The sequence below is a fragment of the Mesoplodon mirus genome (genome assembly GCF_964341445.2).
Source record: "Mesoplodon mirus genome assembly, chromosome: X".
In the NCBI taxonomy this organism is placed as follows: Eukaryota; Metazoa; Chordata; class Mammalia; order Artiodactyla; family Ziphiidae; genus Mesoplodon; species Mesoplodon mirus.
In genome coordinates, this window is record NC_138981.1 from 22773167 (window position 1) to 22790885 (window position 17719).

A 17719-nucleotide genomic window follows, 5' to 3' on the forward strand; every position below is an offset into this window, starting at 1 on the left:
GACAGGCAGCATCAGCATCACCTGGGAACTTGTTAGACATACAAATGCTTGAGCCCCACCCAGACCTACTGAATCGGAAACTCTGGGGGTGGAGGCCAGCACTCAGTTTTAGCAAGGCCTCCAGGGGCTTCTAAGCAAGTTAAAGTTGGAGGACCACTGCTGTAATAAAACAGAGATTATCAGAGTGTGGTCTAAGACGAATATGTGCCTTGTAAGTAATCAAAGAACCAACTTCTTGTCACATTTTAACACTGATGTTAGAAGTTCTAAATAAAGGAATTTCTAACAGAAGTTCCCTCGGACAGATGCCCACCAACATCCCAAATTCTCCTGGATAACTTCCCAGTGTCATCACCTGAGATAAGAGGGGAGAATTTCTGAGAAGAGTAGTTCACCCTTCCTCCATCTCATCCCCCCTGTGGTGACCTGTGCTTCCCAGAGCCCACCACACAGGTATTTCAATATGCACCACCATCTTATTCTAGCTAGATTCTCGGGCTTTAAACCGCGTGGCGGTTAGACAGCCTACAGGTGCCCGATCCCACCCAAGCAGGCTGCATCAGGTCAAACTCTCTCTGATTCTATCTCCAAATGATGAGCTCCTTCTGTTGTCCCGAACTTGCATTCATTCATTCGTTCATTCATTCATTCACTCACAAAGTATTTACTGAGCATACAGTGCTTCTCTAGGTGCTGGTGAAACAGCAGTGGGCATGCAGACAGCCCCGCCACTACAGAAGATCACAGCTTCCATCTGTCTTGTTCACACACCTGCCACCCTCTGGTTCGAAGTCTGAGCATGTTCTCATTGAGCTCCATGGGCTGCTGTGGCACGTGCTCCACAGGGCAATCCGTTGTAGTGGACAAAGCAGCGGTATGAGGTGAAAGGGACTTGAGATCGAATCCCAGCTCTACCCAGTCAGCTAGGACATTTGACAAATACTTTTCAGTTCTCCAAGTCCCATTTGCCTTGTCGGCAAATACCCACCTCACTCAGTTTTTGCAAAGACTAAATAGAGTACATACAGGGCATAGCACCCAGCAGATGGAGAGTGAGTTCAAATCCCCTTTCCTTTCCCTTGGAAAAGTAGGATCCTTTTCTGTTCAGGTCTAAAGCTCATCCTTTAACTTGAGGTCAAATGTGCTCTCTTCATAACCACCTGGACTTTCATTGCATCTTTTAGATTTATTGCTGGGTCACCGTTTCTCAGGGTATGATCTGTAGACCACCAACGTCAGAATCACCTGGGCTATTTGTTAAAAATGTAGATGCCTGGGCCCCATCCCAGGTTTAGGGGTGGGGGAGAGCGAGCAAAACATCTGCTTCTTACAAACTTACCAGGTGATTCTTTGCTGGTTTGGCTGCTCTCAACTACCTCATCAAGCCTCTTCTTGCCTTCCTCACAAGAGGTCTCTACAAAGCTTACTAACTCTGCCTGTTCTGCTCCTCTCTTCACTCCCTCCAAGCTATTCTTAAAGGGGAAGCAGAGTGTCATGGCCAACAGATCAAGCTCGAGCACATACAGGTTTGAGATCAAATCCCAGCTTTACCACTTAGCAATAGTTCTGAAAGCGTGGTCCCCCAGCAGCAGCCTCACCTGGGAACTTCTTAGAGATGCAAATTCTTGGGCCTCACCCCAGTTGGACTGTATCAGGGGGCAAGGCCCAGCCACCTGTGTTTTAACAAGCCCTCTCGGTTATTCTGAGGCAGATTCAAATGTGAGAACCACTGCCATTTACTAGCTAAATGATCTTCTGCAGATTCACAGCTTCTCTAAAGCCTTCATTTCTTCATCTGCAAAATACTAAAAGTACCAACCACGTAGAGCTGTGACAGTGAAATGACAATACAGATAAAGAACTTAGTACATAGAAAGCACTTAATAAATACCTGCTGTTATTATTAAGCAAACTGTCCTTTGTCCCATGGACTCTATTACATTTGGGATGTTTCGTTTTTTGCAATGGTGAGTAGAAACCATCAAATTATGCCATCTTAAATGGCTCAAGGCTTACCTGCTGGACTAGTCTTATTTTTCACTCCATCCCAATCGACCAGAACGCCACTCATTTATTCCCTATCTCTGTGCCCTCACTGTTCCTGTCCCACTTGCCCAGAATACCCTTCCATTTTCTGCCCACAAAGTACAAATCTTACTTCTCCCAAAAGGATCAGCTCAGGTCTGGGACCAGGTTTTGCCTGACTGCTCAAAGCCAGATGAATCTGCCGTTCTTAAAATTGTCAGTTATCATCTGTGCTGTAGGATTTAACCCCTAAGCACATGCATGCATGCTACTGGTGGGTGTTTATCTCCTATCTAGCTGTCTTGTCTCTTTAATTATAGTGAAACCTCTTGGGAAACAGAGATGGTACCTTATAATTCTCTTTAAATCTCTTCACTCACCATCTCTGGTATAGGTTAAAGGATTGAACGAATAAATTCCTTGAGCAGAACCCAGGCACTTTAATTTAAGGCACACTTGGAGAAACTGTTTTAAAACACAGACTTTGGACTTCAGACTATACTACAAAGCTACAGTAATCAAGACAGTATGGTACTGGCACAAAATCAGAAATATAGATCAATGGAATAGATAGAAAACACAGAGATAAACCCACGCACACATGGTCACCTTATCTTTGATAAAGGAGACAAGAGTATACAATGGAGAAAAGACAGCCTCTTCAATAAGTGGTGCTGGGAAAACTAGACAGCTAAATGTAAAAGAATGAAATTAGAACACTCCTTAACACCATACACAAAAATAAACTCAGGGCTTCCCAGGTGGCGCAGTGGTTGAGAGTCCACCTGCCGATGCAGGGGACGCGGGTTTATGCCCTGGTCTGGGAAGATCCCACATGCCATGGAGCAGCTGGGCCCATGAGCCATGGCCGCTGAGCCTATGCGTCCAGAGCCTGTGCTCCGCAACAGGAGAGGCCACAACAGTGAGAGGCCCGCGTACCGCAAACAAAACAAAACAAAACAAAAAAAACTCAAATGGATTAAAGACCTAAATGTAAGGCCAGACACTATAAGACTCTTAGAGGAAAACATAGGCAGAACACTCTTTGACATAAATCACAGCAAGATCCTTTTTGACCCACCTCCTAGAGAAATGGAAATAAAGACAAAAATAAACACATGGGACCTAATGAAACTTCAAAGCTTTTGCACAGCAAAGGAAACCATAAACAAGACCAAAAGACAACCCTCAGAATGGGAGAAAATATTTGCAAATGAAGCAACTGACCAAGGATTAATCTCCAAAATATATAAGCAGCTCATGTAGCTCAATGTCTAAAAAACAAACCACCCAATCCAAAAATGGGCAGAAGACCTAAACAGACATTTCTCTAAAGAAGATATACAGATGGCCAACAAACACATGAAAAGATGCTCAGCATCACTAATCATTAGAGAAATGCAAATCAAAACTACAATGAGGTATCACCTCACACCAGTCACAATGGCCATCATCAAAAAAATCTACAAACAACAAATGCTGGAGAGGGTGTGGAGAAAAGGGAACTCTCTTGCACTGTTGGTGGGAATGTAAATTGATACATCCAGTATGGAGAACAGTATGGAGGTTCTTTAAAAAAAACTAAAAATAGAACGACCATATGACCCAGCAATCCCACTACTGGGCATATACCCTGAGAAAACCATAATTCAAAAAGAGTCATGTAGCACAATGTTCATGGCAGCTCTATTTACAGTAGCCAGCACATGGAAGCATCCGAAATTTCCATCAACAGATGAATGGATAAAGAAGATGTGGTAAATATATACAATGGAGTATTACTCGGCCATAAAACGAAATGAAATTGAGTTATTTGTAGTGAGGTGGGTGGACCTAGAGTCTGTCGTATGGAGTGAAGTAAGTCAGTAAGAGAAAAACAAATACTGTATGCTAACACACATACATGGAATGTAAAAAAAAAAATAGTTCTGATGAACCTAGGGGAAGGACAGGAATAAAGACACAGACGTTAGAGAATGGACTTGAGGACACGGGGAGGGGGAAGGGTAAACTGGGACAAAGTAAGAGAGTAGCACTGACATATATACACTTCCAAATGTAAAATAGATAGCTAGTGGGAAGCAGCTGCATAGCAAAGGGAGATCAGATCGGTGCTTTGCGACCACCTAGAGGGGTGGGATAGGGAGGGTGGGAGGGAGACACAAGAGGGAGAGGATATGGGCATATATGTATGCATAGAGCTGACTCACTTTGTTATACAGCAGAAACTAACACAACACTGTAAAGCAATTATACTCCAATAAAGATGTTTAAAAAAACACAGATTTTTAAGAATGATAATAATTACAGTAGCATAGGTTTGTCTACTACTTCACAGCTTTAAAAAAATGCTATGGTATTTTTAACGCAATCTAGTTATCACAAAAAGCTTGTGAAGCAGGTACCATTGGCCTTGTTTGCACATGAGGAAACAGATTCAGATTGTTCTCATGACTCGCCCAAGGCAGTAGAATGACTAAATGGCAGCGCTTGGGCTCCAACTCCCGTATCCCGCGGCAGCTTTCCCTTGGCTACTTTGCTTGGTCTAGTTTATCAACGTCGGCGTTTACCCTTCTGGCACTGCGGTCATCTCTAAATTCGTCTCTCCAATTCAAAGCCAGTGCTGCTCAAATAATGATGGCCTTTCTGCCACTTGAGAAGTCAGGACAGGGCCCGTCTGGAGAACAAGAAGTATAGCCTCACCTGGTGTTCCTAAGCGGGCCTGAGCAATGGTCAGTTTCTCATGTGGTGCTTGGCACTGGCAGCTGGTTTCATCTGCAAATGGGGCAGGTGCAGTCAGGGTCTAGAAGGGAAAAAGAGAAAGGGAAGATAGTCTGACAAACTTTCCTTTGGCACTAACTTCCCCTGAAGTTTTATTTCCGTTGGCTACACACGTGTGATTAAGTAGAAGATACCTGCTGAGTCTTTTGGAGAAATATTGTACTGTTAGAAATAAAAACGGACGCTGTCACAGAAACCTTTTTTTTTTTGAATGATGCTTCAGAAATAAGAGCTCTTCAGTGTGTACTATCCGCCAGGTACCAGATATGGTGCTCTGGACACATTCTCTCTCCCAGGTCCCACGATGGCTAGCTACTGCTCTCCTCCTATAGGCATTCTATCCTTCTACGGTGCAGGATAATACCATCTCTATATCACAGAAAAGGAAACTGAGGCTTAGCAGGATTAAGAAATATGCTAAGTCATGCCCCTGGAAAATCACAATGCTCAGCTTTGAGCATTTCACCAACAACGAGGGCAGACTTCAAACATTCAGACTTACCCACACCCGGGGGTACTCGGCTGGAAGGAATGCCATAGTCAGGAGTGTGGCAGACATCTGTATTTCACACACAGCGGCCTGGCCAATCACAAACTCTGACGTCTCTTTAGCGCAAAGGCCAAAGCCGTTATCTGTGCCCGGTGGGGGGTGCGGGGGGGTGCCTAAAAGCACAGCATTTCTGGCGGGCTGCAGATAACTGCTCCTCTGGTAGCTCCCACAGCCACCAACGGCTGGAGGCCCCGCCCCAGGCAGCTTGCGCTGGGGCTCTGGGGAGCGCTGTCAGGGAGATGTAGTCACTTGGAAGCTTGCCCAGGAAGTGGCCCTGCATTTTTGAGTCAGCCTCTTAAAATGAAAACCTCACTCTCTCTAGACAGAGGAAGACAAAGCAAGCAGTATTTTTGTAAACAGGGCAAATGCAATCCCGAGTCTATTTGTAGTCTTTGAACCATGTCCTTACCGTGGTCATCGCTACATCATCTTTAATATTTTTAAAGCTGAAGGTGACGAGTCACTGTGAACATACTGTTGCAGACATACTCGTATTGCTGCATGAATTATTTCTTAGAGATAGACACAGGTGTTCCTTAACTTGGGAAGACTCGACTGAAGAACGATCCACATATGTGACAGGGGGCTGTGGCCCACTTCTGCCATTCATTTACTCATTGACTCATTCACTCATTCAAATATATGACAAGCACTATCTTAGAACTAGGGATAGAAGCACGGATAAGACCAGTCCCTATCCTGCAGTAGCCCCCATTCTCCTCTGCCCTGCCAAGAAGCCATCCTGCCCTGTGCCCACCCTCTCCCCACTGTAGCATCTTCCACCCTGGGAGCTGGAGTCCTGCCCCAGAGTTCTTTGGAGACCTCCCAGTTGCCTGAGACTTTCTTAAGCCCCGCCCTCCCATTCAGGACTCTGAAAGCAAACTAAGACTTGAGACATGGATTCTGGAAATTTGAGTCTGTTATTGGTTCTCTTTGACATACTGTAAGGTGACCTCGTGGGTCGTGATGGGCTAGAGCAGTGTTTGTGATGTAGCAAAGGGGTGCAGGGGCAGTCAGAAGAGGAGAGGCTCTGTAGCCACAAAATGGGGGTTCAAATTCTCTTTCCAGCACTTAAAGACTGTGTTTTCTAATTTGGCTCTCCTAGTTGAAAGGAACTGATACTAGGGACTTCCCTGGCGGTCCAGGGGTTAAGACTCCACCCTTCCAATGCAGGGGGCACGGATTCAATCCCTGGTTGGGGAACTAAGATCCCACATGCTGTGTGGCATGGCCAAAAAATAAAAATAAAATAAAATAAGTAGAAGGTAGAAGAAAGAAATTTAAAAATAAATAATTTTTTTTAAAAAAGAAAGGAACTGATACTAAACGTAGCTCAAGGGATGAAGGATTATTTTATGGCTACCCTGGCAAAGAAACTGTGGGGATAAAAGGAGGAAAGGGGCAGCGGATTAGCCCCAGAGCGCTCTGCATCAACCTGGCTGCTCCCGCTCTGATTACTCTATGTCCCTCTACTGCGTTAAAGTCTCTGCCTTCTCCTCCCCGATAAACTTCGGCTTGAATATGGCCCATTACAGCTTCCTCAGCCTCCCTTCCCAAGCTTCATTCATTCCTACCAACTTTCTGCTTCTTTCCATGTTTCCCAATTCAAATTCCTAAAGGAAGATCAGGTTGGCCAAGCTCATCTTTTCAAACCAGGCCACAACCAGGATTGGCTGGCACTGAGTCAGGTGCCACCTGGGGCCCACCGGCTGTAGCTGGTGAAGGGAGGAGGAGTGGCATGGAAGGTCATGGGTGGCCTGTCACTGCCTCTTTAGCAGGGGCTGCCTTTGGGGCAAGAAATGTATCTGACTTTGTGTGTTCTTGAAAGGAAGCTCCTCAACTTAGTTGAAACTCAGTTTTATCTGTAAAATCGGTACCTATCTTGTAGGGTTGTTGGGAAAAATAGGGATCATGTATGTAAAGTAGCCGGTACTCAATGACTTGGAGCAATTTTTAGTGCTTCTATTAGCATTCATTATTATATGTCATAATATATAGTACTATCTATTATGATAATTATATCTATTGTGTAGTTCCCCATTGAAACAAGCAAACTGACTCTTGATTGAACTTTTAGGACACAACCCAAATAGGTAAATGAATTGGCAGATGGGGTGAGCTTATATTAATGACTGATTAACCTTTAATCTATGTGGACAGTGACTCTTTTTCACATGATCTGAAATAAATTACTAACTGGAGATCTTTTATGTGCTAGTCACAAACTTTATTAAAGTTATAAGGTGTTGCCATTTTCCAAGAAAGCTGTATTCTAGAGGGTGTGAAATCTGGTAATTAAAGTTGTAAAGCAACAGTAGTTACTCAAAGGTGAAAAAAGGTTTATATGCACTGTGCATTTTGTTCTTAATTATTGTGGCCTAGAAGGAGGAAAATGGGAGAAGCAAAGACATGGAAAGCAGAGAGTATTCCTAAGTGTCCTTGTGAGTCTGTATCATTAACAGCAGTTGACATGGAGAAGGGGTATTTCTTGTTATGTACAAAGCATTGTGCTTAAAATGGGGAGAATGTAAAAATAAATGAGTCACAGCCTTCCAAATGAGGCAGAATACTTCCTGAGCTGAGATTCAAGCCCTGCATTCAGGAAGACTTTGGTTAAGGCCCAGCTACCATCAACCAGCCCTGTGATCAGAGACAGTATTTTTTCAGCCTAAACATCCCAGTACTCCTCCTCCTCTGAGCCAGAGCAAATCATTTGATTTAGAAGGAATTCTATGCTACCAAGTTGTCTCCTCCACCTACAAAGGGCAGACCAACCTCAGGGCAATGGGATTAAGAGAGCCAGAGGCTCCAGAGAGGGACAGGCACTGGTCCAACCTGGCCTCCAGGCTCTATACCAGCCTGCAGGGGACCCAGGCCCTCATCTATTCCTCACCATTTGCCAGAGCTGGAATGGTTGCAGGGATCCTCTCATCTAGACCCTACATAAGACATAAAACTAAGGCCCAATAACATAACGTAAAAATCTTTAAGTGCCTACTTAGCGCCATGTATCCGTCTATATGCTATCAAATGTATTAGCTCATTTAATTTATACCACAACTCTGCGAGGCAGGTACTGCCTCCACTGAACTGTAAAGGACCTGTCTTCAATAGTGACACCAAGTGGCAGCAAGAAGCAACAGCAGTGGTAGATCCCTCAGACTCAGCTACCTTTTTGGCTTCCTTTGAACTGAGGACACGCTAGGATTCCTAGACAATTAGGATAAAGGGGCCTCAAAAAGCAGATACTGCACTTCCTGCTAATTAGAAAAGTGAGGGGGGCAAACAATTAATTGAAAAAACAAAAGCATGGGACCATATTTTTACTCAGACTTAGTGAAGTAGGTCAGATGACTTACATATAAACAAGCCTCAACTTAAGACTCCAAATCACCAGATCACATAGTCGAGTGTTTACCAGCACATGCTATGTGTTTCATATGATGCTAGATGTTTGTAGGGTGGATAAATCGGGGAAGGAAATAAGAAAGGGAAAAACAGAATTGGCTCTGGGGCAGCAATCCTCAAAGGAAAAGGTGGCCTGTTTAGAATGGGAGGAGGTATTAGTTTAAAAAGGCATATTCAATTTTTAGTAATTTTATATATGGGGAAAAAACTCTACCCTTTTCAACCTACAAGTCATAGAAATTAAGCCTCTTGACTGGTAGAGACCATCAAAGGATAGATTATGCCCCCCAAGGAAGCCATATTCCAAATTTGGGGATAGAGAGGCCCATGAAATTTTTATGTTTACTAGAAGAGAGTGAGGATTTTAAAGGGTTAAGAAGCCCTGGCCGGGACTTCCCTGGTGGTCCAGTGGTTAAGACTCCACGCTCCCAGTGCAGGAGGCACAGGTTCGATCCTTAGTTGGGGAACTAAGATCCCACATGCTACAGGGCACAGCCAAAAAAAAGCCCTGGCCCAGAGCCCTGGACCTCACATGTACAAAGCCCTTGCCAGGCCACAGACTTGGGGCTGGACTGCAATAAAACTTCTTTCTACCTAATTTAAGATTTCACAACTCCCAGTCATTGCATGTGAACATGTTGCCTATTTGTCACGCAAGTTCTGGTTATGTAAATGACATGGTAGTACCATACCAAAGCCATATACCCATTGAGCTTTTAAAGGGGGAAGATTAGATACTGGGCATTTCATTTGCAGAATATGTTCAACTGGACATTGTCAAAAATTTACTTAAAACAAAAGGTATTAGGCACTATATAAAATATACAATACAAACATGACTTGAGTGCAAAAATGGTCGGCAGAACCTCTACTTAGGCAATAGGCATCCCTGACTGACGACTGCATCAATCAGACAGCAAGCTAATCAACCAATCAGAACTTAGCATAGTACTGCTGATGGTGACAGGCCAACTGCAGAGTTGCTTGTTTTAGCTAAGTTATTTATTTATTTATGGCTGAGTTGGGCCTTTGTTGCTGCGCATGGGCTTTCTCTAGTTGTGGCACACGGGCTTTGCATCGTGGTGGCTTCTCTTGTTGCAGAGCATGGGCTCTAGGCATGCGGGCTTCAGTAGTTACAGCATATGGGCTCAGTAGTTGTGGCACACGGGCTTAGTTGCTCCATGGCATGTAGGATCCTCCCGGACCAGGCTCTAACCCATGTCCCCTGCATTGACAGGAGGATTCTTAACCACTGCACCACCAGCAAAGCCCCAAAGCTAAGCTCTTTTTAACTACAGTGAGGCTCTCCAGTCAGACAGGCCTGAGTTCAAATCCTACTTCCATAAATTAATGGCCATTTGATTTTTTTAAATAATTTTTTAAATATTTACTTATTTGTTTTTGGCTACGTTGGGTCTTCGTTGCTGCGTGCAGGCTTTCTCTAGTTGCAGCGAGTGGGAGCTACCCTTCGTTGCAGTGCGCAGCCTTCTCATTGCGGTGGTTTGTCTTGTTGCAGAGCACAGGCTCTAGGTGCGCAGGCTCAGTAGTTGTGGCACATGGGCTTAGTTGCTCCGTGGCATGTGGGATCTTCCCAGACCAGGGCTGGAACCCATGTCCCCTGCATTGGCAGGCGGATTCTTAACTACTGTGCCACCAGGGAAGCTCCAGCCACTTAATTTTCTAAATTTGAGTTTTAGAAAACTGCTGGTTCTTAACCTCTCTAACCTTCAGTATCCTCATCTATGAAAGGACGATAATAAAATGATCTATCTCATGAAGCTGCTGTGAGGAGTAAATGAAATGACATATGTGTGATTAATATCTTCCTTCTGCCTCTCCAGAATCTACTTTTTCCTCCCCTTCTCTACTCCTCTCTGTATGGCTTTCTGTATGGACTGCACCAATGAGTTCCCTTGCCTTCCCGCTTCCAGTTGGGTTGGGTCCATGGGAAGCATGCAAAACGCTTGAGGATAGGACAAGAATGAGCTCAGGATACTCATCTCCCTGGCATCCTCCCTGATAGGAAGCCACAGCTCCACGAGGTTCTGGTAACCACATTCTCCCCCCGCCCCTTCATGCCTAGGGGTGGCAACCCCCAAGTGTCCCTAGGCCTCAGGTACCATACTATGCCTTGAGGTTTCCTTAAACTCTGCCCATGCCTTTGTAAATGGTCCCTTTGTTAACCTCTCTTCAAATTTCCCCTTTAGAGAAAGCCGTCTATGTCTCGACAAGGACTTGACTGATACACTACCTATAATAGTCTGATGCCAGGCTCAATAAATTTAGCTAGCAAATGGTGATGAGGCATGTTAGAAGCACAGAAATCAACTGAAAAGTGAATTACCCATGGTTAATGAAGCCACAGGGCTTCCCTGGTGGCGCAATGGTTGAGAGTCTGCCTGCCGATGCAGGGGACGCAGGTTTGTGCCCTGGTCTGGGAAGATCCCACATGCCGCGGAGCGGCTGGGCCCGTGAGCCATGGCCGCTGAGCCTGCGCGTCCGGAGCCTGTGCTCCGCAACGGGAGAGGCCACAACAGTGAGAGGCCCGCGTACCGCAAAAAAAAAAAAAAATACAGTGCTGAAAAAAAAAAAAGCCATAACTGTCTCAAGAATGTCTTCCAGTTGGAAAGACTTTTACGACAGAACATTTTAGTCAGGATATGCAAGAGACAAGAGCAGGACTTTGGAAAGAATCTACTTCTCCCATGGAGGGCTTTTGCTTCAGGACGGGCCAGCTTTAGAACTGCAAAATCAGAAACACAAAAAGATGGCACAAAACTCTTCCCTCAGTCTCATGCTGTCAGGTCTGTATTTACCCGTCACTGAATATATTTTTTTAAGGCCTGATTTTATTTGGCATCAGAATATTAGTCTTTTGAAAATAGAGAGGAAAGAAAAAGTAGATCTTAGAGTTGAGTTGACCAGAGGCCCAACACATATGAATCACTGGAGTCTTGGACTGTGTTATTGACGACGCAGAATCTCAGATCAGGCAGCTGGTGCAAAGCCTCGACAGATGCCAGTGGAGCAGAGGAAAAGGAGACCCAGTACACGGCTCAGCACCAAGAAATATCCATTTTTCATTTAGCTAAGTGTGGTATGCACCTATTATGAAGTAATAGGCACCATTAAAAACAGCAAGACAGATACATCTGCACAGACAGGGAACGATTTCGAAGACATTTTGTTCAATGCAAAAAGCAAGTCACAAAACAATATGTCTACTATGTATACATGTTATATAGTATGATGTCATTTATGGTTAAAGAGAGAGAGAACTAGGTAATTGTGTAGAAACAGTTTAGAACTGTGCTGTCCAATGCCTAGCATTAACTGTATGTAGCAATTTGTAGAAACAGTTTAGAACTGTGCTGTCCAATGCCTAGCATTAACTGTATGTAGCAATTTAAATTCAAGTTATGATTGATTAAATTTATATAAAACAAGTCAGTTTCTCAGTCCCACTAGCCACATTTCTTCTTTTTTTTTTTAATTTTTTGCCTTATAACAAATTTAATCAGTTATACATATACATATGTTTCCATATCCCCTCCCTTTTGCGTCTCCCTCCCACCCTCCCTATCCCACCCCTCCAGGCGGTCACAAAGCACCGAGCTGATCTCCCTGTGCTATGCGGCTGCTTCCCACTAGCTATCTACCTTACGTTTGGTAGTGTATATATGTCCATGCCGCTCTTTCACTTTGTCACAGCTTACCCTTCCCCCTCCCCATATCCTCAAGTCCATTCTCTAGTAGGTCTGTGTCTTTATTCCTGTCTTACCCCTATGTTCTTCATGACATTTTTTTTTCTTAAATTCCATATATATGTGTTAGCATACAGTATTTGTCTTTCTCTTTCTGACTTACTTCACTCTGTATGACAGACTCTAGGTCTATCCACCTCATTACAAATAGCTCAATTTCATTTCTTTTTATGGCTAAGTAATATTCCATTGTATATATGTGCCACATCTTCTTTATCCATTCATCCGATGATGGACACTTAGGTTGTTTCCATCTCCGGGCTATTGTAAATAGGGCTGCTATGAACATTTTGGTACATGTCTCTTTTTGAATTATGGTTTTCTCAGGGTATATGCCCAGTAGTGGGATTGCTGGGTCATATGGTAGTTCTATTTGTAGTTTTTTCAGGAACCTCCATACCGTTCTCCATAGCGGCTGTACCAATTCCACATTCCCACCAGCAGTGCAAGAGTGTTCCCTTTTTTCCACACCCTCTCCAGCGTTTATTGTTTCTAGATTTTTTGATGATGGCCATTCTGACTGGTGTGAGATGATATCTCATTGTAGTTTTGATTTGCATTTCTCTAATGAGTAAAGATGTTGAGCATCCTTTCAGGTGTTTGTTGGCAGTCTGTATATCTTCTGTGGAGAAATGTCTATTTAGGTCTTCTGCCCATTTTTGGATTGGGTTGTTTGTTTTTTTGTTATTGAGCTGCATGAGCTGCTTATAAATTTTGGAGATTAATCCTTTGTCAGTTGCTTCATTTGCAAATATTTTCTCCCATTCTGAGGGTTGTCTTTTGGTCTTGTTTATGGTTTCCTTTGCTGTGCAAAAGCTTTGAAGTTTCATTAGGTCCCATGTGTTTATTTTTGTCTTTATTTCCATTTCTCTAGGAGGTGGGTCAAAAAGGATCTTGCTGTGATTTATGTCATAGAGTGTTCTGCCTATGTTTTCCTCTAAGAGTTTGATAGTGTCTGGCCTTACATTTAGGTCTTTAATCCATTTTGAGCTTATTTTTGTGTATGGTGTTAGGGAGTGATCTAATCTCATACTTTTACATGTCCCTATCCAGTTTTCCCAGCACCACTTATTGAAGAGACTGTCCTTTCTCCACTGTACATTCCTGCCTCCTTTATCAAAGATAAGGTGACCATATGTGCTCAATAACCACGTGTGGCTAGTGGCTACTGTATTATCACAGATATAGAACATTCCAATCATCACAGAAAGTTCTGTTGGACAGCACTGGCCTAGAAAAATACACAACAAATTTTTAACTGGAGTTACCTCTGGGGAAGAAGATAGCATCATGAGAAAAGACAAAAGAATGTTTTCATTGTTTACTCTGTATATATCTCTTATTTTGTTTACATTTTACCATGAGAACACATTCATACAATGTGTCTAATTTAAAAATAAATTTAAAGAAATATTTCCTACCCTGTGAATTGAGAGATGCAAGAAATTTAACCAAGGATCAAGTGTCTTGAATATAAGGGGGAAAAGCTATTTAACAGGAAATGAGTACTTTAAAAAATAACAAGTATTATCCATAAACTCACTGTTAAATGACATTATTCCCAGGTATGTGGAACATTTAAAACTCATTTGAGCTTTTAAAAACCATTTAAGTTGTCTTCAGGCTTCCCTGGTGGCACTGTGGTTAAGAATCCGCCTGCCACGCAGGGGACACAGGTTCGAGCCCTGGTCTGGGAAGATCCCACACGCTGTGTAGCAACTAAGCCCGTGAGCCACAACTACTGAGCTCACGTGCCACAACTACTGAAGCCCGCGCGCCTACAGCCCACGCTCTGCAACAAGAGAAGCTATCACAATGAGAAGCCAGCGCACTGCAACGAAGAGTAGCCCCCGCTCGCCGCAACTTGAGAAAGCCGGCACGCAGCAATGAAGACCCAGCGCAGCCTAAAATAAATAAATTTTTAAAATAATAATAAAAAAATAAATTGTCTTCATAGTATCCACCCATCATTTATTTTTCCAACAAACACTACTTGAGTTCTTGCTGTATTCCAGGCATTATTTTAGGTTCTGAGGATACATACGGGAACAAAACAGAAAAAAAAAGAAAGAAAAGAAAAAATCCTGCCCTTGTGATGCTTAAAGATGATAAACAACAAAAAAAGATTGTAAAATGTGTAGCATGTTAAAAGGAGATAAGTGTTATAGGAAAAAAATAAAGCAACGAAGGGAGAAAGGGAGTTAGGGGGTATAACTGTAAATAGGATAGTTAAGGAAGTTGATATAGGTGTAAATATATAAAGGATCAACTGAGCCATGTGGTAAAAGAACACTCCAGGTAGAGAAAACAGCAAGTGCAAACGCCCTGAGGCAGAAGCATGCCTGGCTTCTACCAGGAATAACAAGGACAGTATGCCTGGAGGAAGTGAGCAAAAAAGAAAAGTAGTAGGAAATACAGCCAGAGAGGTGAGGCTGAAGGAAGGCAATGGAAGGCACCCAGTGCTGTGGGGTTTTTAGGATGCTATAAAGACTGGCTTTCACTCTGAGGAGATGGGAACCATTAGCAAATTTTGAACAGAGAGTGATATGATCTACTTAGTTTTAACAGGACCACCTGGCTGCTATATTGAGCACAAACTACAAGTCGTCAAAGGTAAAAGCAAGAAAACCCCTGAGACATTTGGTATCATAACCAGGCAAGAGTAGATGGAGGCTGGGGCCAGGGTGAGGGATGGCAGTATAAGTGGTAAGAAGTGGTCAGATTCTGGATAGATTCTCAATAAATAAAATTTGGAATTGATTGGATGTAGCATGTGAAAGAATGAGAGGAGACAGGATAACGCCAAAGTTACTGGCCTGCAGAACTGGAAAGATGGCGTTGCCATTCCCTACGATGCGGAGGACACTGGAAGCGTAGGACACTGGAAGCATAGGTTTGAGGGTGGGAGGGACAGGATGGGGAGATCAACAATTCCATTTTTGAACCTACACGTTTATATAGATTTGTTTAATCTACAACAAATGAGGCAAGAATATACAATGGGGAAAAGACAACATCTTTAATAAACGGTATTGGGAAAACTGGACAGCTACATGCAAAAGAATCAAACTGGACTACTCTCTCATACCATACAGAAAAATAAATTCAAAATGGATTAAAATCTTAAATATAAGACCTGAAACCATAAGACTTGTACTAGAAGACACAGGCAGTACACTCTTCGACATTGATCTTAGTAGTATTTGGAGGGGGGGTATGTCTTCTCAGGCAAGGGAAACAAAAGCAAAAATAAACAAATGGGACAACATCACACTAAACAGCTTTTGCACAGTGAGGGAAACTATCAACAAAATGAAAAGATCACCTACTGAATGGGAGAAGATATTTGCAAATGATATATCAAATAAGAGGTTAATATCCAAAATACACAAAGAACTCATACAACTCAACATCAAGAGAACAAACAACCCAGTTAAAAAATGGGCAGAGGATCTGAATAGACATTTTTCCAAAGAAGACATTCAGATGGTCAACAGGCACATAAAAAGATGCTCGACATCACTAATCATCAAGGAAATGCAAATCAAAACCACAATGAGACATCACCTTACACTTGTCAGAATGGCTATCATCAAAAAGAAAAAGAAATAACATATGTTGGCAAAAATGTGGAGAAAAGGGAATGCTTGTGCACTGTTGGTGGGAATGTAAGTTGGTGTAGCCACTATGGAAAACAGTATGGGGGTTCCTCAAAAAATTAAAAATAGAACTACTATATGATCCAGCAGGTCCACTTCTGGGTATATATTCAAAGAAAACAAAAACTAATTAGAAAAGATATACGGACCCCTATGTTCATTGCAGCCTTATTTACAATAGCCAAGATACATAAGCAACCTAAGGGACCATCAATAGATGAATGGATAAAGAAGATGTGGTATGTATGTATACAAGTAAATATATATAATATAAATATATGTGTGTATACATATATACACATATATGTGTATACATACACACACGTGTGCGTACACAATGGAATATTACTCAGTCATAAAAAAGAATGAAATCTCGCCATCTGCGACAACATGGATGGATCTAGAAGGTTTTATGCTAAGTGAAATAAGTCAGACAGGGGAAGACAAATACTGTATGATTTCACTTATATATGGAATTTTAAAAAGAAATGAACAAACATAACAAAACAGAGTTATAGATACACAGAACAAACAGGTGGTTGCCAAAGGAGATGGGTGTGAGGGGAGGAAAGAAATAGGTGAGGGAGATTAAGAGGTACAAACTTCCAGTTGCAAAATAAATGAGTCATGGATATAAAATGTACAGTGTGGGGAATATAGTTAATAACTGCAATATCTTTCTATGTTGACATATCATAACTAGACAGTGGTGATCATTCTAAAATGTACAGAGATATCAAATCACTACATTGTGTAACAGGAACATAGTGTTGTAGGTCAATTATCCTTCAAAAACAAATAAACAAACTCATAGAAAAAGAGATCAGATTTGCTGTTACCAGCAGTGGTGGAGGGGGAAATTGGATGAAGGGAGTCAAAAGGTACAAACTTCCAGTTATAAGATAAGTATTAGGGATGTAATGTACAACATGATAAATATAATTAACACTGCTGTATGTTATATATGAAAGTTAGGAGAGTAAATTCTAGGAGTTCTCAACACAAGGAAAAAATTTTTTTCTATTTCTTTAATTTTGTATCTATCTATAGGAGATGACAAATGTTCACTAAACCTATTGTGATTATCATTTCATAACTTATGTAAGTCAAATCATTATGCTGTACACCTTAAACTTATAGTGCTATATGTCAAGTATATCTCAGTAAAACTGGAAGAAGTAAATAAAATTTCACACATTTGATTTGACATGCCTATTAGATCTCCAAGTGGAGATGTCAGGTAGGCAGTTGGTTGTAAAAGTCTGGAGTCTGGGAGAGAATACTAAGCTAGCAATACAGGTTAAGAAGCAATCAGAGGGCTTCCCTGGTGGCGCAGTGGTTGAGAGTCCACCTGCCGATGCAGGGGACACGGGTTTGTGCCCCGGTCTGGGAGAATCCCACGTGCTGCGGAGTGGCTGGGCCCGTGAGCCATGGCCGCTGAGCCTGCGCGTCCGGAGCCTGTGCTCCGCAACGGGAGAGGCCACAACAGTGAGAGGCCCGCGTACCGCAAAAAAAAAAAAAAAAAAAAAAAA

General features: G+C 42.6%; 1 protein-coding gene across 4 annotated transcripts in view; it reads right to left on the reverse strand.

Annotated features, from left to right (window-relative positions):
• The window catches only part of PCYT1B (phosphate cytidylyltransferase 1B, choline), a 125330-nt gene that overhangs the window by 85980 nt on the left and 21631 nt on the right, over positions 1-17719 (reverse strand). For 3 of the 4 annotated variants that reach the window (XM_082610586.1, XM_082610588.1, XM_082610589.1), the window contains exon 2: positions 4729-4828. In XM_082610586.1, the coding sequence (XP_082466712.1) occupies positions 4729-4828 (100 nt within the window). Of the gene's footprint in view, positions 1-4728; positions 4829-5308; positions 5478-17719 lie in introns of those variants that run through there. The other variant, XM_082610587.1, reaches the window with a different exon arrangement.